Here is a 23,429-nt window from a genome sequence, read left to right on the forward strand (position 1 = left end):
TTGGGGGCAGACTGTCGCTCTTTTTGACCACTTGGTTTGGGGACATGCAAGACCTGTTGGTCCTGGAGGCCATCGCTCAGGGATACAGGATAGGTTTCAAGTCTCATCCACCCAGGGGCAGATTATTCTTGTCAAACCTGTCTTCAAGGCCAGAAAAGAGAGAAAGCCTTTCTGGGGTACGTGAGGGATCTCTCCTCCCTGGGAGCCAAGATGGAGACAATAAGGTCCATCCTTCCCATAGTTTAGGAAGAACAGTACATGACCACGATAGATCTGAAGGATTCTTACCTTCACATTTCAATACACAAGGAACACTTCAAGTTCCTAAGATTTGCATTCCTGGACCAGCACTTCCAGTTTATTGTACTTCCATTTCGTCTAGCTACTGCTACAAGAGTTTTTATAAAGGTTCTAGGGGCTCCGCTTGCAGTGGCCAGAACCAGAGGTATAGCAGTAGCGCCATACTTGGACAATATTCTGGTTCAAGCTCCATTCTGTCGTCTGGCAGAGGACCATTCGAAAGCCCTTCTATCTCCTCTTCGATCTCATGGATGGAAGATAATCTTAGAGAATAGTTCTCTTATTCCCAGTACCAGGGTGGAATTCCTGGGTACTATAAAAGACTATATATCCATGAGGATATTTCTTACAGACCAGAGACGTTACAAGCTAACTTCCGCTTGTCTTGCCCTCTGTGACTCAGTGTATGGAGGCAATTGGTCTAATGGTGTCCAGCATGGACATCATTCCTTTTGCCAGATTCCAGACCACTTCAGCTGTGCATGCTGAGACAGTGGAACGGCGATCATTCGGATCTATCTCAACAGATTTCTCTGGACAACCAGTCAAGAGAATCGCTCTCCTGGTGGCTCTGTCCAGATCACCTGTCCCAAGGGACATCCTTCTTGAGACCTTCCTGGAAGATTGTGGCTATGGATGCAAGTCTCTCAGGATGGGGAGCTGTTTTGGGGTGCCAGGAAGCCACAGGAATTCCTCCTCTCAATCAAAATTTTGGAACTTAGAGCGATCTTCAATGCTCTGAAGGCTTGACCTCTTCTGGGTTTGTCCTAGTTTATCAGATTCCAATCAGATAACATAACCTCGGTGGCTTACATCAGCCATCAGGGGGGAACAAGGAGCTCCCTAGCAATGAGGGAAGTAGCCTGGATTCTGGAGTGGGCTGTTTGCTGTCAGTGATCCACATTCTGGGTGTGGAAAACTGGGAAGCGGATTTCCTCAGCAGACAATCCTTTAATCCGGGGGAATTGTCTCTCCATCTCAAGGGGTTTGCGGAGATTTGCAACAGATGGGGGACACCGGAGATCGATCTCATGGCGTCCCAGCTCAATTCCATGCTGCCCATATATGGGTTGCGGTCCCGGGATTCTCAGGCGGAACTAACAGATGCATTAGCAGTGCCTTGGAGGTTCAATCCAATTTACATTTTTGCACCATTACCACTTCACCCTCGTGTAGATTCAAACTAAATTACATTTATGCACCGTTACCACTTCTCCCTCGTTTAGTGGCCTGCATCAAGTAGGAGCAGGCATCAGTGATACTGATTGCTCCATCGTGGCAGTGAAGGATGTGGTTTGTGGATCTGGTGGGGATGTCCTCATCTCCTCCATGGAAGTTACCTTGTCGCAGGAATCTGCTGGAACAGGGTCATTTTGTTTATCAAAATCTAGATTCTCTGAGGTTGACTGCATGGAGATTGAATGCTTAGTCTTAGCCAAAAGAGGTTTTTCTGAGAAGGGTTATTGACACTCTCATTCAGGCTTGTAAGCCTTTTACTCGTCACATCTATCATAAGGTGTGGAGAGCTTACTTATTCTGGTGTGAAGATTGTGGTTTCACATGGTATAAGGTCAAGGCTGCCAGGATTCTTTCCTTTCTCCAGGAGGGTCTGGAGAAGGGCCTTTCTGCCAGTTCTCTGAGGGGACAGATATCATTCCCTTTCTGTTTTGCTGTACAAGAGGCTCGCAGAGCTCCCTGATGTACAAGCCTTCAGTAAGGCTCTGATCAGGATCAGACCTGTGTTTAGATCTAAGTCTCCACCTTTTAGTTTGAATCTTGTTCTTAAATATTTGCAACGGGCTCTGTGTGAGCCTAGTCATTCTGTTGACATTAAGTTGTTGTCCTGGAAGGTTCTTTTTCTATTGGCTATTGCATTGGAACGTAGAGTTTCTGAAATGGCTGCCTTCCAATGTGAGCATCCGTATCTGGTGTTTTACGTACCCGCTTGGGTTTTCTTCCTAAGGTGGTGTTTGATCGTAACATAAATCAGGAGATTATGGTTCCTTCCTTTATGTCCTAATCCTCCTCCTTCGAAGGAACGTTTATTTCATAATCCGGATGTGGTTCGAGCTTTGAAGTTTTATCTTCAAGCTACTAAGGATTTTAGACAAACTTCTTCCTTGTTTGTTATCTACTCTAGGAAGCGTAAGGGTCTGAAGACCTCTTCAACTTTCTTATCTTTTTGGTTGAGGAATGTTATACGCTTAGCTTACTAGTCAGCTGGACTTAGACCTCCTCAGAGGATTACAGGTCATTGCACTAGAGTGGTGGCTTCCTCTTGGGCCTTTAAGAACGAGGCCTCTATGGATGAGATTTGTAAGGCGGCTACCTGGTCCTCCTTTCAAACTTTTTCAAAGTTCTAAAAATTTTACGTTTTTGCTTCAGCGGAAGCAGCTTTTGGGAGAAAGGTTTTGCAGGCTGTGATGTCCTCTGATTAGGGTCCACCTTTCTTTTACCCCTCCCGTTATCATTCAGAGTCCTCTAGAGCTTGGATATAATTTTCCCAACAGTAAGAAATGATGCAGTGGACTCTCCTCATATTAAGAAGGAAAACTTAATTTATGCTTTCCTGATAATTTCATTTCCTTCTGTATGAGGAGAGTCGACGGACCAAAATTTGTTTTTCTCTTCTGGCACCATTTATACCCTGATATTTCTCCTGCTGTTCCTTGTTTCCTTGGCAGAATGACTGGGATATGAGGGAAGTAGGGGGAGTATTTAAGCCTTTGGCTGGGGTGTCTTTGCCTCCTCCTGGTGGCCAGGTTCAGTATTTCCCAACAGTAAGGAATAATGAATTGGACTCTCAAACAGAAGGAAATTAAATCACCAGGTAAGCATAATTTATGTCTTGTCGCTCTTCCATTTTGCCTAGCGACAGCTCAAAGAATCTTTTTGAAGGTTCTCGGTCCCCTTTTTTCTGTAATCAGAGAGCAGGGTATTGCAGTGTTTCCTTATTTGGACAATATCTTGCTACTAGCTCAATCTTTTAATTTAGCAGAATCTCACACGAAACAACTAGTGTGGTTTCTTCAAGAACATGGTTGGAGGATTAATTTACAAAAGCGTTTCTTGATTCCTCAGACAAGGGTCAACTTTTTAGGTTTCCAGATAGATTCAGTGTCCATGACTCTTTTTCTGACAGACAAAGAGATAAAAGAAGTTAGTTTTAGCTTGTCTAAACCTTCAGTCTCTATCATTCCATTCAGTGGCTATGTGCATGGAAGTTTTAGGTCTCATGACTGCAGCATCGGACGCGATCCCCTTTGCTCGTTTTTATATGAGGCCTCTACAGCTTTGCATTTTGCACCAATGCTGCAGGGATTATACTCAGATATCACAACTGATATACTTAAATCCCAATACTCAACTCTCTCTGACTTGGTGGTTAGACCATCACCTTATTGTTCAAGGGGCCTCATTTGTTCATCCCACCTGGACTGTGATCACAACAGATGCAAGTCTCACAGGTTGAAGAGCTGTCTGGGGGTCTCTGACAGCACAAGGGGTTTGGTATCCTCAAGAGGCAAGGTTACCAATCAATATTTTAGAATGCAGTGCTATTTCCAGAGCTCTTCAGGCATGGCCTCTATTTTAGAGAGAACTTTACATTCATTTTAAAACAGACAATATCACAACAGTGGCATATGTCAATCATCAAGGAGGGACTCATTTCTTCAGCAATGATGGAAGTATCTCAAATACTTTCTTGGGCAGAATCCAACTCTTGTCAACCTTCTGTGATTCATATCCCAGGTGTAGACAATTGGAAAGCGGATTATCTCAGCCATCAGACTTTACATCCGGGGAGTGGTCTCTCCATCCAGATGTGTTTTTTCATCTTGTACAGATCTGGGGTCTTCCAGAAATAGATCTGATGGCCTCCCGTCTAAACAAGAAGCTTCCCAGATACCTTTCTAAGTCCAAGTTCAAGTTCAAGTCCAAGTTCTCAGGCAGAGATGGGGAAACCTGCTTATATTTTTCTGCCTTTGGTTCTTCTTCAAAGGTTGATCTCCAAAATCATACTGGAACAATCTCATGTGTTTCTGATAGCACCAGCATGGCCTCACAGGTTTTGGTATGTGGATCTTTTCCGGATGTCCAGTTGCCAGCCTTGGCCACTTCCTTTAAGGCCAGAACTTCTGTCTCAAGGGCCGTTTTTCCACCAGGATCTCAAATTGAAGGCATGGAAATTGAACGCTTAGTGCTTAGTCATAGAGGTTTCTCTGACTCAGTGATGAGCACTATGATACAAGCTCATAAGTCTGTTTCAAGGAAAATTTATCATCAGGTTTGGAAAACCTATATTTCATGGTGTTCCACTCACGATTATTCTTGGCATTCTTTCAGAATTCTTAGGATTTTACAGTTTCTTCAGGATGGTTTGAATAAGGGGTTGTCAGCAAATACTTTCTGCTCTTTCTGTCTTATTTCATAGAAAGATTGCTAAACTTTCTGTTATTCATTGTTTTGTTCAGGCTTAACCTGCTATTAAATCTATTTCTCCTCCTTGGAGTCTCAATTTGGTCTTGAAGATTTTAAAGGCTTCTCCTTTTGAGCCTATGCATTCTCTGGATATTAAATTACTTTCTTGGAAAGTGTTATTTATTTTGGCTATCTCTTCTGCTTAAAGAGTTTCTGAATTGTCTGCTCTCTTTTGGGCATCTCTTTATTTGATTTTCCATCAAGGTAAAGCTGTTTTGCGGACTTCATTTACATTTTTGCCTACAGTTGTGAATTCTAACAGCATTAATAGGGAAATTATTGTTCCTTCCTTGTGTCCTAATCCTAAGAATACTCTTGAAAGGTCTTTACATTCTTTGAATGTGGTAAGAGCTTTGAAATATGTTGAGGCTACTAAAGATTTCAGAAAGACTTCTAGTCTATTTGTTATTTTTTTCTGGTTCCAGGAAAGGTTAAAAAGCCTCTGCCATTTCTCTGGCATCTTGGTTGAAACTTTTGATTCACAAAGCTTATTTGGATGCGGGCCAGTCTCCGCCTCAGAGAATTACAGCTCATTCTACTAGATCTGTTGCCACTTCTTGGGCTTTCAAGAATGAAGCTTCAGTTGATCAAATTTGCAAAGCAGCAACTTGGTCTTCTTTGCATACTTTTACTAAATTTTACCATTTTGATGTGTTTGCTTCTTCGGAAGCAGCCTTTGGTAGAAATGTTCTTCAGGCAGTTGTTTGTTTAATTATAGTGCCTTTGATTTGAATTTTTTTGAAATTTTAAAGAAAACAATTATTTTTTTGGATTTAATTTCTAAGCAGATTTAGCTGTTATTTTATCCCTCCCTCTCTAGTGACTCGTGGATGTCCACATCTTGGGTATTATAGCCCATACGTCACTAGCTCATGGACTCTTGCCACTTACATGAAAGAAAACATAATTTATGTAAGAACTTACCTGATAAATTGATTTCTTTCATAGTGGCAAGAGTCCATGAGACCCAGCCTATTGTTTGTGGTTCTGATTTTTTGTATAAATCACTTTTTTTCCAGTTCCTCTTTTTATATGCGTTTTACTCCTTTTTTTACACCTCACTACTTGGCTACACGTTAAACTAAGGTATGATTGAGGTGGGAGGTGTATTTATAGGCATTTTGAGGTTTGGGAAACTTTGCCCCCTTCTGATAGGAATGTATATCCCATACGTCACTAGCTCATGGACTCTATGAAAGAAATTAATTTATTAGGTAAGTTCTTACATAAATTATGTTTTTATTAATATCTTGCTCTATATTTTATCTATATGGCTACTCTAATTCAGTTCTCTTAGAGACAGAAGATTTTCATCTAAGGATGTTGCAGCATATATTGTTTCTCTGTAAAATACATTTTATTTGTCTGATAATCAGACTCTGATTCTCCTTACATATAATATGTATAGGGGCTCAATTTTGAAATCTCCCTCTTAGGAACAGATTTTCAGCTAATATTTGTTACATTATTTATATAGCATAATAACCCAATATGTTATTGTCATGTTTATTTTTTATGCGCATGGGTGAAATATCTTGATCTTTCTCTTAGGAGGAGATTTTCAGTTTTGAATTCTTGCAGCTTATATTTATTCTATGCAAAATACAGCTACTTCTTTGAAACCTATTACGTTTATTTTCTTTTTCATATTCATGTACATGAAGACAGTTATCTAATCTCTTTCTGGGAGGATTTTCAACTAATCCTTATTGCAGCATGTATCTTTTTTATGAGGAATACATTTTATTTGGGTGATTTTTAAAACCCCAATATGTTTATTTTCATATATTTTATGTTCTATGGGTGTTTTTCCTTTTAAAGGTTTCTCCCATAAGGTGGACATTTTTATCTTGTACTCTTATTTATGATATCGCGGCTGATAATATAGTTGATTATCATTTTCTTCTGCTTGGCTCTTTCAATATCATATATTCCTATATTGGATCATTAATACATCCCTTTTTTTCTCTGATGTTGTTGTTTTTATTTTTATTGTGCAATAACTTATCTAGAGCTTACGTCTCTCCAGTATATTGGTATTCTTTGCTACTTGAAAACCTGAAGGTCAAGAGTTAAGCTGTGGCTGCCTGTTTTCCAAGGTCCATTCCTGTTCCCTGATGCATTACATACATCCTGCCTTAATGGGATGTGTTAGATGTTGCTGTTTTGACACTCTCTAGGATATACTTCTGGGTTCAATAACTTTCAGTACTTGTTCTTCTTTTAAGTGTCCTCAATTTCTCATGTCTGATGTTATTTGTAGACTAGCCTGTGACTCAAACCATAGACAATTATTCCTTTTGCTCGATTCCATCTGAGTCCTCTTCATCTATATATGTTCAGGCAATGGAATGGCGATCATAAAGAATTTTCTCTTTGGATCGCCATGGACAACCACACGAGATAATCTCTTTCTTGGTAGCTCTGTCAGGATCATCTGACTCAGGGCATGAGCTTTTTAATACCATCATGAGATATTTTATCTACAGATGTCAGTTTCTCAGGTTAGTGTGCAGTTTAGGGTTCCTTAAGAGCTCAGGGATTCTGGTTACCAGAGGAATCTGTCCTTCAGATAAATATTCTAAAATAAGGGCAATAGTCTATGCCCTAATAGCATGGCTTCTTTTGAGTTCTGTCCGGTTATTAGATTTCAATAGAACAACATAACCTTTATGGTTTATATCAACCATCAGGAAGGAACTGGGAGTTCCCTGGCTATGAAGCAAGTTCCTTGCATCCTTCTGTGGGCAGATGCCCATAATTGTCTCTTTTCAGCCATTCATATTCTGGGAACAGATAACTGGAAGCAATCTATCTGAGCAGAGAGATGTTCCACCCAGGGGAATGGGTTCTTTATCCAAATATGTTCTCCGAGATATCCCTAAGGTGGGGCTTTTTGGAGACAGGTCTTATGGCCTCTCACCTCAATTCCAAATTGCTGGTGAATGCATAAGCGATTCCATAGGAGTTCAGTATAATATATCTGTTCCCTCCATTTGCCCTTTTTTCATAGCACGCATCAAACTGGAGCGGGCATCGGCGAACCTAATTGCTCCAGCTTGGAATCGCAGGAATTGGTTTGCAGGACTGGTGAAAATATCATCCTCTCCTCTTTGAAGGTTGCTTCTGAGGGTGGACCTTCTGCTTCAAGGCCCGTTCCTTCATCTAAATCTAGATTCTCTGAGGCTGACTCCGTGGAGATTGAATGATTAGTACTATCCAAAAGAGGTTTTTCAGATAGGGTTATTGACACTCTGATCCAGGCTCGTAAGCCTGTGACATGTAGAATGTATCATACGGTCTGGCGTACCAATCTCTCCTGGTGCGAGTCTCGAGGATTCCCTTGGCACAAGGTGAGAGTTCCTAGTATTCTGTATTTTCTCCAAGAGGGTTTGGAGAAGGGTTTGTCAACTAGTTCCTTAAAGGGACAGATCTCTGCCCTATCGGTTTTTCTTCACAATAAACTATATACTCTTCCAGACGTTCAGTATTTGCTCAGGCCCTGGTCCAAATTAAGCCTGTGTTTAAATCTGTTGCTCCACCTTGGAGCCTTAATCTTGTTCATGTTCTGCAACAGGCTCCGTTTGAGCCTATGCATTCTGTTGATATTAACCTTTTATCTTGGAAAGTTTTTTGTTGGCTATCTCTTCTGCTCGTAAAGGTTCATAATTATCTGCCTTACAGTATGATTCCCCTTATCTTAATTTCCATGCGGATAAGGCTGTTCTTCGTACAAAATTAGGATTTCTTCCTAAAGTGTGGTCTCTGACCGCAATATCAATCAGGAGATTATAGTTCCATCTTTTCATCTAATCCTTTTTCTCAGAAAGAATGATTGTTACACAACCTGGATGTAGTGCATGCCTTAAAGTTCTACCTCCAGGCTAACAGGATGTTCGTAGTGTACGTTGGTAGGCACAAGGGTCAAAAAGCCACTTTGATTACTCTATTTCTTTTGGCTGAGGAGTGTCTTTTTTTTGGCTTATGAGGAAGCTGGACAGCAACCTACAGAGAGGATTGTGGTTCATTCTAGTCATGCTGTCTCTTCTCTTATTAAGCTTTTAAGAACGAAGCATCCATGGAACAAATCTGCAAGTCAGCTACTTGGTCCTCTTTACATACTTTTTTTTACAAATTTGATGAGATTTTTTTGCCTTAGCTGAGGCTTCTTCTAGGAGAAAGGTTCTTCAAGCGGTGGTGCCTTCAGTTTAGGTCTGCATGCCTTTTTATTCTCCCCCCCTATCCATTCTGTGTACCCTATGGCTTGGTTATTGGTTTCCCAACAGTAATTGAATAAATTAGTGGACTCTCCATGCCATTGGAAAGAAAACAAAATGTATGCTTAACTGATAAATTCTTCTTTCCTGGCATTTAGAGTCCAATACCCGTCCTTTTTTTTATGGTGGCATTTATCTATTTTCTATCCTTCAGGCACCTATATACCTCTAGCATTCTCCTACCTTTCCTTTATTCGCTCGGCTGAATGACTTGGGGAGTATGAGTAGTGGAAGGATACGTAAGCTTTAGCAGAGGTGTTCTTTTCCTCCTTCTGGTGGCCAGGCAGTGAATTTCCCAACAGTAGTTTTATGGATTTGTGGACTCTAAGTGCCAGGAAAGAAAATTATTTATCAGGTTAGCGTCAATTTAGTTTGTCTCTCTTTCTCTCTCATGTACAGCTGCACTGTCCCCCTGCAAGGTATAGGGGTATTACTACATGTGATAAAGATATTACAGGATTTGATTTAGATATGTAAACCAGTAGCTATTGGCACATTTATAAATGTTCACTCTCATTTATAGGCCAAACTAAGGTCCCACATCAGAAATCCGACGGCATCTGAATTGGTTCATTTTCTTTTCACACCTTTAAAGATGGTAAGAATTTTATATTTATTCCCGTACAGCGATTTTATCAGCAAGTGAAAGAGTTTTACTGTTCTGTTCCTAAAGCCCAGTTAGTACGTACTGCTGGTGAGGGTATAATGCAGTATGTAGTTTTATTAAAGTTCAGCTTAGTACGTACATGATATAGTGCCCTGCTGGTGAGGGTATAATACGGTATGTAGTTTTATTAAAGCCCAGCTTAGTACGTACTGCTGGTGATGGTATAATGAGGTATGTAGTGTTTTATTAAAGCCCAGCTTAGTACGTACATGATATAGTGCCCTGCTGGTGAGGGTATAATACGGTATGTAGTTTTATTAGAGCCCAGCTTAGTACGTACATGATATAGTGCCTTGCTGGTGAGGGTATAATACGGTATGTAGTTTTATTAAAGCCCAGCTTAGTACGTACTGCTGGTGATGGTATAATGAGGTATGTAGTGTTTTATTAAAGCCCAGCTTAGTACGTACATGATATAGTGCCCTGCTGGTGAGGGTATAATACGGTATGTAGTTTTATTAGAGCCCAGCTTAGTACGTACTGCTGGTGAGGGTATAATACGGTATGTAGTTTTATTAAAGCCCAGCTTATTCTGTACATGATATAGTGCCCTGCTGGTGAGGGTATAATGCGGTATGTAGTGTTATTAAAGCCCAGCTTATTCCGTACATGATATAGTGCCCTGCTGGTGAGGGTATAATACGGTATGTAGTGTTATTAAAGCCCAGCTTAGTATGTACATGATATAGTGCCCTGCTGGTGAGGGTATAATGCGGAATGTAGTTTTATTAAAGCCCAGCTTATTCCGTACATTATATAGAGCCCCGCTGGTGAAGGTATAATGTGGTATGTAGTTTTATTAAAGCCCAGCTTAGTACGTACATGATATAGTGCCCTGCTGGTGAGTACGTACATGATATAGTGCCCTGCTGGTGAGGGTATAATGCGGAATGTAGTTTTATTAAAGCCCAGCTTATTCCGTACATTATATAGAGCCCCGCTGGTGAAGGTATAATGTGGTATGTAGTTTTATTAAAGCCCAGCTTAGTACGTACATGATATAGTGCCCTGCTGGTGAGGGTATAATGCAGTATAACAACAACTAATACGTCTAGTGACACCAGCGTCACTAGACGTATTAGCGCCAAGGGCAGATATGATATACCAGTTAATAATATGTACTATAGATGACAAGGAGTAACCCAGTAATAAATCAGGCACCAATATTAAAGTATTCTTAAGGAATGATTATAAGCATACAAAATAATAAAAGAATAATAGTTTATATATGTGTATATATATATATATATATATATATATATATATATATATATATATATACACATATATCTATATACAAACTGTGTAGTCCAGTAAAAATGGTTTCATGCAATATCCAGCAAAGTCCAATGGGTAGTTCCCAGGGTTAGGTATGATGAGCGATGGGTCCAGAAAAGGTAGGCTGCTCCTCCAGGGTGTTGTGCCAAAAACACAGACGGTAGATCTAAGAAGAAATAGATAGAGGGCGCCACATGGTACAGCTCAACAATAGAACAAAGCAGCAATAGGAACATAAGAATCCTACTCACAGATTACGAAGCACAAAAGTGCAGTATTCGCAGGCCCGAACCATACGTCGTCCGGTAGACTACAGTAAGAAGATGTCGCCAACATGGGTCCTCGTCTCGCCAGGGAGAGTCCAGGGATACCAAAGGTGATATGATGAAAGCAGATCGATGTGCCAAAGATCCAACTGCAGGTCCAGACACACTTTGTAGAGTGCCAAGGATAATGTTTGGATGAAGCCAATAGAAAGATAGTAGGCAGCAAATGGAGAGTTTAAAAAAATTAAAAATTTATTAACAATAAAACAGCAACGCGTTTCTCAGTGTGTCACACTGTTTCATAGCCTGATAAAACAGTGTGACACACTGAGAAACACCTTGCTGTTGTTTTATTGTTATTAAATTAATATCAAAGCTGAATAGTTTTGGAAGTAGTTTTTAGTTTGTTTTTAGTTTTAGCTATTTTAGGGGGATATCTGTGTGTGCAGGTGACTATTACTGTGCATAATTATTAGGCAACCCATATATATATATACCCATTTCAATTATTTATTTTTACCAGTGAAACCAATATAACATCTCAACATTCACAAATATACATTTCTGACATTCAAAAACAAAACAAAAACAAATCAGTGACCAATATAGCCACCTTTCTTTGCAAGGACACTCAAAAGCCTGCCATCCATGGATTCTGTCAGTGTTTTGATCTGCTCACCATCAACATTGCGTGCAGCAGCAACCACAGCCTCTTAGACACTGTTCAGAGAGGTGTACTGTTTTCCCTCCTTGTAAATCTCACATTTGATGATGGACCACAGGTTCTCAATGGGGTTCAGATCAGGTGAACAAGGAGGCCATGTCATTAGATTTTCTTCTTTTATACCCTTTCTTGCCAGCCACGCTCTGGAGTACTTGGACGCATGTGATGGAGCATTGTCCTGCATGAAAATCATGTTTTTCTTGAAGGATGCAGACTTCTTCCTGTACCACTGCTTGAAGAAGGTGTCTTCCAGAAACTGGCAGTAGGACTGGGAGTTGAGCTTGACTCCATCCTCAAGCCAAAAAGGCCCCACAAGCTCATCTTTGATGATACCAGCCCAAACCAGTACTCCACCTCCACCTTGCTGGCGTCTGAGTCGGACTGGAGCTCTCTGCCCTTTACCAATCAAGCCACGGGCCCATCCATCTGGCCCATCAAGACTCATTTCATCAGTCCATAAAACCTTAGAAAAATCAGTCTTGAGATATTTCTTGGCCCAGTCTTGACGTTTCAGCTTGTGTGTCTTGTTCAGTGGTGGTCGTCTTTCAGCCTTTCTTACCTTGGCCATGTCTCTGAGTATTGCACACCTTGTGCTTTTGGGCACTCCAGTGATGTTGCAGCTCTGAAATATGGCCAAACTGGTGGCAAGTGGCATCTTGGCAGCTGCACGCTTGACTTTTCTCAGTTCATGGGCAGTTATTTTGCGCCTTGGTTTTTCCACACGCTTCTTGCGACCCTGTTGACTATTTTGAATGAAACGCTTGATTGTTCGATGATCACGCTTCAGAAGCTTTGCAATTTTAAGAGTGCTGCATCCCTCTGCAAGATATCTCACTATTTTTTTACTTTCTGAGCATGTCAAGTCCTTCTTTTGACCCATTTTGCCAAAGGAAAGGAAGTTGCCTAATAATTATGCACACCTGATATAGGGTGTTGATGTCATTAGACTACACCCCTTCTCATTACAGAGATGCACATCACCTAATATGCTTAATTGGTAGTAGGCTTTCAAGCCTATACAGCTTGGAGTAAGACAACATGCATAAAGAGGATGATGTGGTCAAAATACTAATTTGCCTAATAATTCTGCACTCCCTGTAGTGCCCTGCTGGTGAGGGTATAATGCGGTATGTAGATTTATTAAAGCCCAGCTTAGTTTGTACATGATATAGTGCCCTGCTGGTGAGGGTATAAAGCAGTATGTGATTTTATTAAAGCCCAGCTTAGTACGTACATGATATAGTGCCCTGCTGGTGAGGGTATAATGCGGTATGTAGTGTTATTAAAGCCCAGCTTAGTACGTACATGATATAGTGCCCTGCTGGTGAGGGTATAATGTGGTATGTAGTTTTATTAAAGCCCAGCTTATTCCGTACATGATATAGTGTCCTACTGGTGAGGGTATAATGCGGTATGTAGATTTATTAAAGCCCAGCTTAGTACGTACATGATATAGTGCCCTGTTGGTGAGGTTATAATGCGGTATGTAGTTTTATTAATGCCCAGCTTAGTACGTACATGATATAGTGCCCTGCTGGTGAGGGTATAATGCGGTATGTAGTTTTATTAAAGCCCAGTTAGTACGTACATGATATAGTGCCCTGCTGGTGAGGGTATAATACGGTATGTAGTTTTATTAAAGCCCAGCTTAGTACGTACATGATATAGTGCCCTGCTGGTGAAGTTACAATGTGGTATGTAGATTTTTTAAAGCCCAGCTTAGTACGTACATGATATAGTGCCCTTCTAGTCAGGGTATAATGCGGTATCTAGTTTTTATTAAAGCCCAGCTTAGTACGTACATGATATAGTGCCTTGCTGGTGAGGGTATAATGTGGTATGAAGATTTATTAAAGCCCAGCTTAGTATGTACATGATATAGTGCCCTGCTGGTGAGGGTATAATGCGGTATGTAGTTTTATTAAAGGCCAGCTTAGTACGTACATGATATAGTGCCCTGTTGGTGAGGTTATAATGCGGTATGTAGTTTTATTAAAGGCCAGCTTAGTACGTACATGATATAGTGCCCTGCTGGTGAGGGTATATTGCGGTATGTAGTTTTATTAAAGCCCAGTTAGTACGTACATGATATAGTGCCCTGCTGGTGAGGGTATAATATGGTATGTAGTTTTATTAAAGGCCAGCTTAGTATGTACATGATATAGTGCCCTGCTGGTGAGGGTATATTGCGGTATGTAGTTTTATTAAAGCCCAGTTAGTACGTACATGATATAGTGCCCTGCTGGTGAGGGTATAATATGGTATGTAGTTTTATTAAAGCCCAGCTTAGTACGTACATGATATAGTGCCCTGCTGGTGAGGGTATAATGTGGTATGTAGATTTATTAAAGCCCAGCTTAGTACGTACATGATATAGTGCCCTGCTGGTGAGGGTATAATGCGGTATGTAGTTTTATTAAAGCCCAGCTTAGTACGTACATGATATAGTGCCCTGCTGGTGAGGGTATAATGTGGTATGTAGATTTATTAAAGCCTAGCTTAGTACGTACATGATATAGTGCCCTGCTGGTGAGGGTATAATGCGGTATGTAGTTTTATTAAAGCCCAGCTTAGTACGTACATGATATAGTGCCCTGCTGGTGAAGTTATAATGTGGTATGTAGATTTATTAAAGCCCAGCTTAGTACGTACATGATATAGTGCCCTGTTGGTGAGGGTATAATGCGGTATGCAGTTTTATTAAAGCCCAGCTTAGTACGTACATGATATGGTGCCCTGCTGGTGAAGTTTTAATGTGGTATGTAGATTTATTAAAGCCCAGCTTAGTACGTACATGATATAGTGCCCTGCTGGTGAGGGTATAATGCGGTTTGTAGTTTTATTAAAGCCCAACTTAGTACATACATGGTATAGTGCCCTGCTGGTGAAGTTATAATGTGGTATGTAGATTTATTAAAGCCCAGCTTAGTACGTACATGATATAGTGCTCTGCAAGTGAGGGTATAATGCGGTATGTGGTTTTATTAAAGCCCAGCTTAGTACGTACATGATATAGTGCTCTTCAAGTGAGGGTATAATGCGGTATGTGGTTTTAATAAAGCCCAGCTTAGTACGTACATGATATAGTGCCCTGCTGGTGAGGGTATAATGCGGTATGTAGTTTTAATAAAGCCCAGCTTAGTACGTACATGATATAGTGCCCTGCGGGTGAGGGTATAATGCGGTATGTAGTTTTATTAAAGCCCACATTAGTACATACATGATATAGTGCCCTGCTGGTGAGGGTATAATGAGGTATGTAATTTTATTAAGCCCAGCTTAGTACGTACATGATATAGTGCTCTGCAAGTGAGGGTATAATGCGGTATGTGGTTTTATTAAAGCCCAGCTTATTCCGTACATGATATAGTGTCCTGCTGGTGAGGGTATAATGCGGTATGTAGATTTATTAAAATCCAGCTTATTCCGTACATGATATAGTGCCCTGCTGGTGAGGGTATAATACGGTATGTAGTTTTATTAAAGCCCAGCTTATTCCGTACATGATATAGTGCCCTGCTGGTGAGGGTATAATACGGTATGTAGTTTTATTAAAGCCCAGCTTATTCCGTACATGATATAGTGTCCTGCTGGTGAGGGTATAATGCGGTATGTAGATTTATTAAAATCCAGCTTATTCCGTACATGATATAGTGCCCTGCTGGTGAGGGTATAATGTGGTATGTAGTTTTATTAAAGCCCAGCTAGTACGTACATGATATAGTGCCCTGCTGGTGAGGGTATAATGCGGTATGTAGTTTTATTAAAGCCCAGCTTAGTACGCACATGATATAGTGCCCTGCTGGTGAGGGTATAATGTGGTATGTAGTTATATTAAAGCCCAGCTTAGTACGTACATGATATAGTGCCCTGCTGGTGAGGGTATAATGAGGTATGTAGTTTTATTAAAGCCCAGCTTAGTACTTACATGATATAGTGCCCTGCTGGTGAGGTTATAATGCGGTATGTAGTTTTATTAAAGTCCAGCTTATTCCGTACATGATATAGTGCCCTGCTGGTGAGGGTATAATGCGGAATGCAGATTTATTAAAGAAACCTTAGTACGTACATGATAGAGTGCTCTACTGGTGAGGGTATAATGAGGTATGTGGTTTTATTAGAGCCCAGATTAGTACGTACATGATATAGTGCCCTGCAAGTGAGGGTATAATGCGGTATGTGGTTTTATTAAAGCCCAGCTTAGTACGTACATGATATAGTGCCCTGCTGGTGAGGGTATAATGCGGTATGTAGTTTTATTAAAACCCAGCTTATTCCGTACATGATATAGTGCCCTGCTGGTGAGGGTATACTGTGGTATGTAGTTTTATTAAAGCCCAGTTTAGTACGTACATGATATAGTGCCCTGCTGGTGAAGGTGTAATACAGTATGTAGTTTTATTAAAGCCCACATTAGTACGTACATGATATCGTGCCCTGCTGGTGAGGGTATAATGCGGTATGTAGTTTTATTAAAGCCCAGCTTAGTACATATATGATATAGTGCTCTGCTGGTGAGGGTATAATGCGGTATGTGGTTTGATTAGAGCCCAGCTTAGTACGTACATGATATAGTGCACTGCTGGTGAGGGTATAATGCGGTATGTAGATTTATTAAAGCCCAGCTTAGTACGTACATGATATAGTGCCCTGCTGGTGAGGGTATAATACGGTAAGTAGTTATATTAAAGACCAGCCTAGTACATACATGATATAGTGCCCTGCTGGTGAGGGTATAATGCAGAATGTAGTTTTATTAAAGCCCAGCTTCGTACGTACATGATATAGTGCCCTGCTGGTGAGGGTATAATGCGGTATGTAGTTTTATTAGAGCCCAGCTTAGTACGTACATGATATAGTGCCCTGCTGGTGAGGGTATAATGTGGTATGTAGTTTCATTAAAGCCCAGCTTATTCCGTACATGATATAGTGTCCTGCTGGTGAGGGTATAATGCGGTATGTAGATTTATTAAAGCCCAGCTTAGTACGTACATGATATAGTGCCCTGTTGGTGAGGTTATAATGCGGTATGTAGATTTATTAAAGGCCAGCTTAGTACGTACATGATATAGTGCCCTGCTGGTGAGGGTATATTGTGGTATGTAGTTTTATTAAAGCCCAGTTAGTACATACATGATATAGTGCCCTGCTGGTGAGGGTATAATACGGTATGTAGTTTTATTAAAGCCCAGCTTAGTACGTACATGATATAGTGCCCTGCTGGTGAAGTTATAATGTGGTATGTAGATTTATTAAAGCCCTGCTTAGTACGTATATGATATAGTGCCCTGCTGGTGAGGGTATAATGCGGTATGTAGTTTTATTAAAGCCCAGCTTAGTACGTACATGATATAGTGCCCTGCTGGTGAGGGTATAATGTGGTATGTAGATTTATTAAAGCCCAGCTTAGTACGTACATGATATAGTGCCCTGCTGGTGAGGGTATAATGCGGTATGTAGTTTTATTAAAGCCCAGCTTAGTACGTACATGATATAGTGCCCTGCTGGTGAAGTTATAATGTGGTATGTAGATTTATTAAAGCCCAGCTTAGTACGTACATGATATAGTGCCCTGCTGGTGAGGGTATAATGCGGTATGAAGTTTTATTAAAGCCCAGCTTAGTATATACATGGTATAGTGCCCTGCTGGTGAGGGTATAATGTGGTATGTAGATTTATTAAAGCCCAGCTTATTACGTACATGATATAGTGCCCTGCTGGTGAGGGTATAATGCGGTATGTGGTTTTATTAGAGCCCAGCTTAGTACGTACATGATATAGTGCTCTTCAAGTGAGGGTATAATGCGTTATGTAGTTTTATTAAAGCCCAGCTTATTACGTACATGATATAGTGCCCTGCTGGTGAGGGTATAATGTGGTATGTAGTTTTATTAAAGCCCACATTAGTACGTACATGATATAGTGCTCTGCAAGTGAGGGTATAATGCGGTATGTAGATTTATTAAAGTCCAGCTTATTCCGTACATGATATAGTGCCCTGCTGGTGAGGGTATAATGTGGTATGTAGTTTTATTAAAGCCCAGCTATTACGTACATGATATAGTGCCCTGCTGGTGAGGGTATAATGTGGTATGTAGTTTTATTAAAGCCCACATTAGTACGTACATGATATAGTGCTCTGCAAGTGAGGGTATAATGCGGTATGTAGATTTATTAAAGTCCAGCTTATTCCGTACATGATATAGTGCCCTGCTGGTGAGGGTATAATGTGGTATGTAGTTTTATTAAAGCCCAGCTATTACGTACATGATATAGTGCCCTGCTGGTGAGGGTATAATGTGGTATGTAGTTTTATTAAAGCCCACATTAGTACGTACATGATATAGTGCCCTGCTGGTGAGGGTATAATGCGGTATGTAGTTTTATTAAAGCCCAGCTTAGTACGTACATGATATAGTGCCCTGCTGGCGAGGTTATAATGAGGTATGTAGTTTTATTAAAGCCCAGCTTAGTACGTACATGATATAGTGCCCTGCTGGTGAGGGTATAATGTGGTATGTAGATTTATTAAAGTCCAGCTTATTCCGTACATGATATAGTGCCCTGCTGGTGAGGGTATAATGTGGTATGTAGTTTTATTAAAGCCCAGCTATTACGTACATGATATAGTGCCCTGCTGGTGAGGGTATAATGCGGTATGTAGTTTTATTAAATCTCAGCTTAGTATGTACATGATATAGTGCCCTGCTGGTGAGGGTATAATGTGATATGTAGTTATATTAAAGCCCAGCTTAGTACGTACATGATATAGTGCCCTGCTGGTGAGGGTATAATGAGGTATGTAGTTTTATTAAAGCCCAGCTTAGTACGTACATGATATAGTGCCCTGCTGGCGAGGTTATAATGAGGTATGTAGTTTTATTAAAGCCCAGCTTAGTACGTACATGATATAGTGCCCTGCTGGTGAGGGTATAATGCGGTATGTGGTTTTATTAGAGCCCAGCTTAGTACGTACATGATATAGTGCCCTGCTGGTGAGGGTATAATGCGGTATGTGGTTTTATTAAAGCCCAGCTTAGTACGTACATGATATAGTGCCCTGCTGGTGAGGGTATAATGAGGTATGTAGTTTTATTAAAGCCCAGTTTAGTACGTACATGATATAGTGCCCTGTTGGTGAAGGTATAATATGGTATGTAGTTTTATTAAAGCCCACATTAGTACATACATGATATAGTGCCCTGCTGGTGTGGGTATAATGAGGTATGTAGTTTTATTAAAGCCCAGCTTAGTACGTACATGATATAGTGCCCTGCAAGTGAGGGTATAATGCGGTATGTGGTTTTATTAAAGCCCAGCTTAGTACGTACATGATATAGTGCCCTGCTGGTGAGGGTATAATGAGGTATGTAGTTTTATTAAAGCCCAGTTTAGTACGTACATGATATAGTGCCCTGTTGGTGAAGGTATAATACGGTATGTAGTTTTATTAAAGCCCACATTAGTACATACATGATATAGTGCCCTGCTGGTGTGGGTATAATGAGGTATGTAGTTTTATTAAAGCCCACCTTAGTACTTACATGATATAGTGCCCTGCTGGTGTGGGTATAATGAGGTATGTAGTTTTATTAAAGCCCACCTTAGTACGTACATGATATAGTGCCCTGCTGGTGAGGGTATAATGCGGTATGTAGTTTTATAAAAGCCTAGCTTAGTACGTATATGATATAGTGCTCTGCTGGTGAGGGTATAATGCGGTATGTGGTTTGATTAGAGCCCATCTTAGTACGTACATGATATAGTGCCCTGCTGGTGAGGGTATAATGCGGTATGTAGATTTATTAAAACCCAGCTTAGTACGTACATGATATAGTGCCCTGCTGGTGAGGGTATAATACGGTAAGTAGTTATATTAAAGCCCAGCTTAGTACGTACATGATATAGTGCCCTGCTGGTGACGGTATAATGCAGTATGCAGTTTTATTAAAGCCCAGCTTAGTACGTACATGATATAGTGCCCTGCTGGTGAGGGTATAATGTGGTATGTAGATTTGTTAAAGCGCAGCTTAGTACGTACATTATATAGTGCCCTGCTGGTGACGGTATAATACAGTACGTAGTTTTATTAAAGCCCAGCTTAGTACGTACATGATATAGTGCCCTGTTGGTGAGGGTATAATGCGGTATGTAGTTTTATTAAAGCCCAGCTTAGTACGTACATGATATAGTGCCCTGTTGGTGAGGGTATAATGCGGTATGTAGTTTTATTACAGCCCAGCCTAGTATGTACATGATATAGTGCCCTGCTGGTGAGGGTATAATGTGGTATGTAGATTTATTAAAGCCCAGCTTAGTACGTACATGATATAGTGCCCTGCTGGTGAGGGTATAATACGGTAAGTAGTTATATTAAAGCCCAGCCTAGTACATACATGATATAGGGCCTTGCTGGTGAGGGTATAATGCGGAATGTAGCTATATTAAAGCCCAGCCTAGTACATACATGATATAGTGCCCTGCTGGTGAAGGTGTAATGTGGTATGTAGTTTTATTAGAGCCCAGCTTAGTACGTACATGATATAGTGTCCTGCTGGTGAGGGTATAATGTGGTATGTAGATTTATTAAAGCCAAGCTTAGTATGTACATGATATAGTGCCCTGCTGGTGTGGGTATAATGCGGTATGTAGTTTTATTAAAGCCCAGCTTAGTACGTACATGATATAGTGCCCTGCTGGTGAGGGTATAATGCGGTATGTAGTTTTATTAAAGCCCACCTTAGTTTGTACATGATATAGTGCCCTGTTGGTGAGGGTATAATGCAGTATGTAGTTTTAATAAAGCCCAACTTAGTACGTACATGATATAGTGCCCTGCTGGTGAGGGTATAATGCGGTATGTAATTTTATTAGAGCCCAGCTTAGTACGTACATGATATAGTGCCCTGCTGGTGACGGTATAATACAGTACGTAGTTTTATTAAAGCCCAGCTTAGTACGTACATGATATAGTGCCCTGTTGGTGAGGGTATAATGCGGTATGTAGTTTTATTAAAGCCCAGCTTAGTACGTACATGATATAGTGCCCTGTTGGTGAGGGTATAATGCGGTATGTAGTTTTATTACAGCCCAGCCTAGTATGTACATGATATAGTGCCCTGCTGGTGAGGGTATAATGCGGTATGTAGATTTATTAAAGCCCAGCTTAGTACGTACATGATATAGTGCCCTGCTGGTGAGGTTACAATGCGGTATGTAGTTTTTTTAAAGTTCAGCTTGTACTTACATGATATAGTGCCCTGCTGGTGAGGGTATAATGCGGTATGTAGATTTATTAAAGCCCAGCTTAGTACGTACATGATATAGTGCCATGCTGGTGAGGGTATAATGCGGTATGAAGTTTTATTAAAGCCCAGTTTAGTATGCACATTAAATAGTGCCCTGCTGGTGAGGGTATAATACAGTATGTAGTTTTATTAGAGCCCAGCCTAGTACGTACATGATATAGTGCTGTGATGGTATAATGCAGTATGTAGTTTTATTAAAGCCCAGCTTAGTATGTACATGATATAGTGCCCTGCTGGTGAGGGTATAATGCGGTATGTAGTTTTATTAAATCCCAGCTTAGTACGTACATGATATAGTGCCCTGCTGGTGAGGGTATAATGCTGTATGTAGTTTTATTAAAGCCCTGCTTAGTACGTACATGATATAGTGCCCTGCTGGTGAGGGTATAATGCGGTATGTAGATTTATTAAAGCCCAGCTTAGTATGTACATGATATAGTGCCCTGCTGGTGAGGGTATAATGCGGTATGTAGTTTTATTAAATCCCAGCTTAGTACGTACATGATATAGTGCCCTGCTGGTGAGGGTATAATGCTGTATGTAGTTTTATTAAAGCCCAGCTTAGTACGTACATGATATAGTGCCCTGCTGTTGAGGGTATAATGCGGTATGTAGTTTTATTAAAGCCCAGCTTAGTACATACATGATATAGTGCCCTGCTGGTGAGGGTATAATGTGTTATGTAGTTTTATTAAAGCCCAGCTTAGTATGTGCATGATATAGTGCCCTGCTGGTGAGGGTATAATGCAGTATGTAGTTTTATTAAAGCCCAGCTTAGTATGTACTCAACATAGTGCCCTGCTGGCGAGAGTATAATGTGGTATGTGTTTTTATTAAAGCCCAGCTTAGTATGTACATGATATAGTGCCCTGCTGATGAGGTTATAATGCAGCATGCAGCTTTATTAAAGCCCAGCATAGTATGTACATGATTTAGTGCCCCGCTGGTGAGAGTGAGGCTTGACATAAGTTTTCTGCTGCAATTAAAGTACAATTGTCATTATTTGTGTTTTTATGTGTGTAAGATCACCTGTTGCTACACATGTAAGATCATCCGTTGCTACACGGATCAGTTGTTGCTACATGCGTAAGATCACCTGTTGCTACATGTGTAAGATCACTTTAGAAGTATGGGCAGTTAAATGGAATATGCGAAGAGTACTCTGTCATTGAGTATGTTTGGTGTAATAAACAAAAACCCCAATTTAGAGATAGGAAAGGAGCTGCAATTATCATGATTGATGCATAGAAGGCCTTTTATTTACCCCCTTTAAGAAAATGTGGTTTTATAGGGTGCTTTAAGGAATTTGTTCAAATGATATATAGCAAGCCAACCTTGATACTCTCAATTAATGGACAATGTTCCCCCCAAGATCAATATTTCCAAAGGTACTAGACGGGTTGTCCACTATCTCCCCTACTCTTCAATCTTGCAATTGAGCTGCTGGCGATACTACTAAGAAAAGATTTAGAAGGCATATTCTTAGGAGGCAGGAAAATTGTACTATCATTTTATGCAGACAATTTGTTTTTCTGTCAGGGTGCCAGGAATCAGACTGAGACAAGAAGTGCAAAAATAATCACACCTTTATTAATAACAAAAATAATAAAAAGTCTACAAGTCAAATAACAAGCCAGAAGTCAAAGCCAGAGCTGGTAGTCAGACGAGCCGAGTCAGGAGCCAAAGTGAGTAGTCAGACAAGCCAGAATCAGGAACAAGGAGAACAGCAAACTAAGGAACAAGCCAGGGATCAGGAACCAGAAGAGACATCAGACTAGCTAGGTAATACACAGGAACTCACAAACGGGTCTGAGACAATGCTAGGGAAAAGCATACTGAACAGAGGCCCTTTAAATAATTAGCGATGACATCACAATTCTGAGACTGCATCCTTTCTCACATGGTTGATGTACAACAGTCTGGCCATAAGAGGGCATGCAGGAAATGAGCAGCATCACACACTAAACCAGATTCAGGAAGAAAGGTGAGTAAAATGGCTGCCAGCAGCACATAGCAAACAAAGCAGGGAAAAAAAAAAACCCTGACAGTACCATCCCCTCAACGACCCCTCCCCCGTTTGAGGACAAAAGGCTTAATGGGGAAATGGGCATGGAAGGCACAGAGGAC

At 40.6% G+C, this 23,429-nt stretch overlaps 1 protein-coding gene across 1 annotated transcript in view; it reads left to right on the forward strand.

Annotated features, from left to right (window-relative positions):
* The window catches only part of EPS8 (epidermal growth factor receptor pathway substrate 8), a 782,257-nt gene that overhangs the window by 59,968 nt on the left and 698,860 nt on the right, over positions 1-23,429 (forward strand). Inside the window, exon 6 of the mRNA XM_053719136.1 lies at positions 9,583-9,657. Coding sequence (XP_053575111.1) covers positions 9,583-9,657 — 75 coding nt within the window. The remainder of the gene's footprint in view (positions 1-9,582; positions 9,658-23,429) is intronic.

Source organism: Bombina bombina, chromosome 6 (genome assembly GCF_027579735.1).
Source record: "Bombina bombina isolate aBomBom1 chromosome 6, aBomBom1.pri, whole genome shotgun sequence".
Lineage (NCBI taxonomy): Eukaryota > Metazoa > Chordata > Amphibia > Anura > Bombinatoridae > Bombina > Bombina bombina.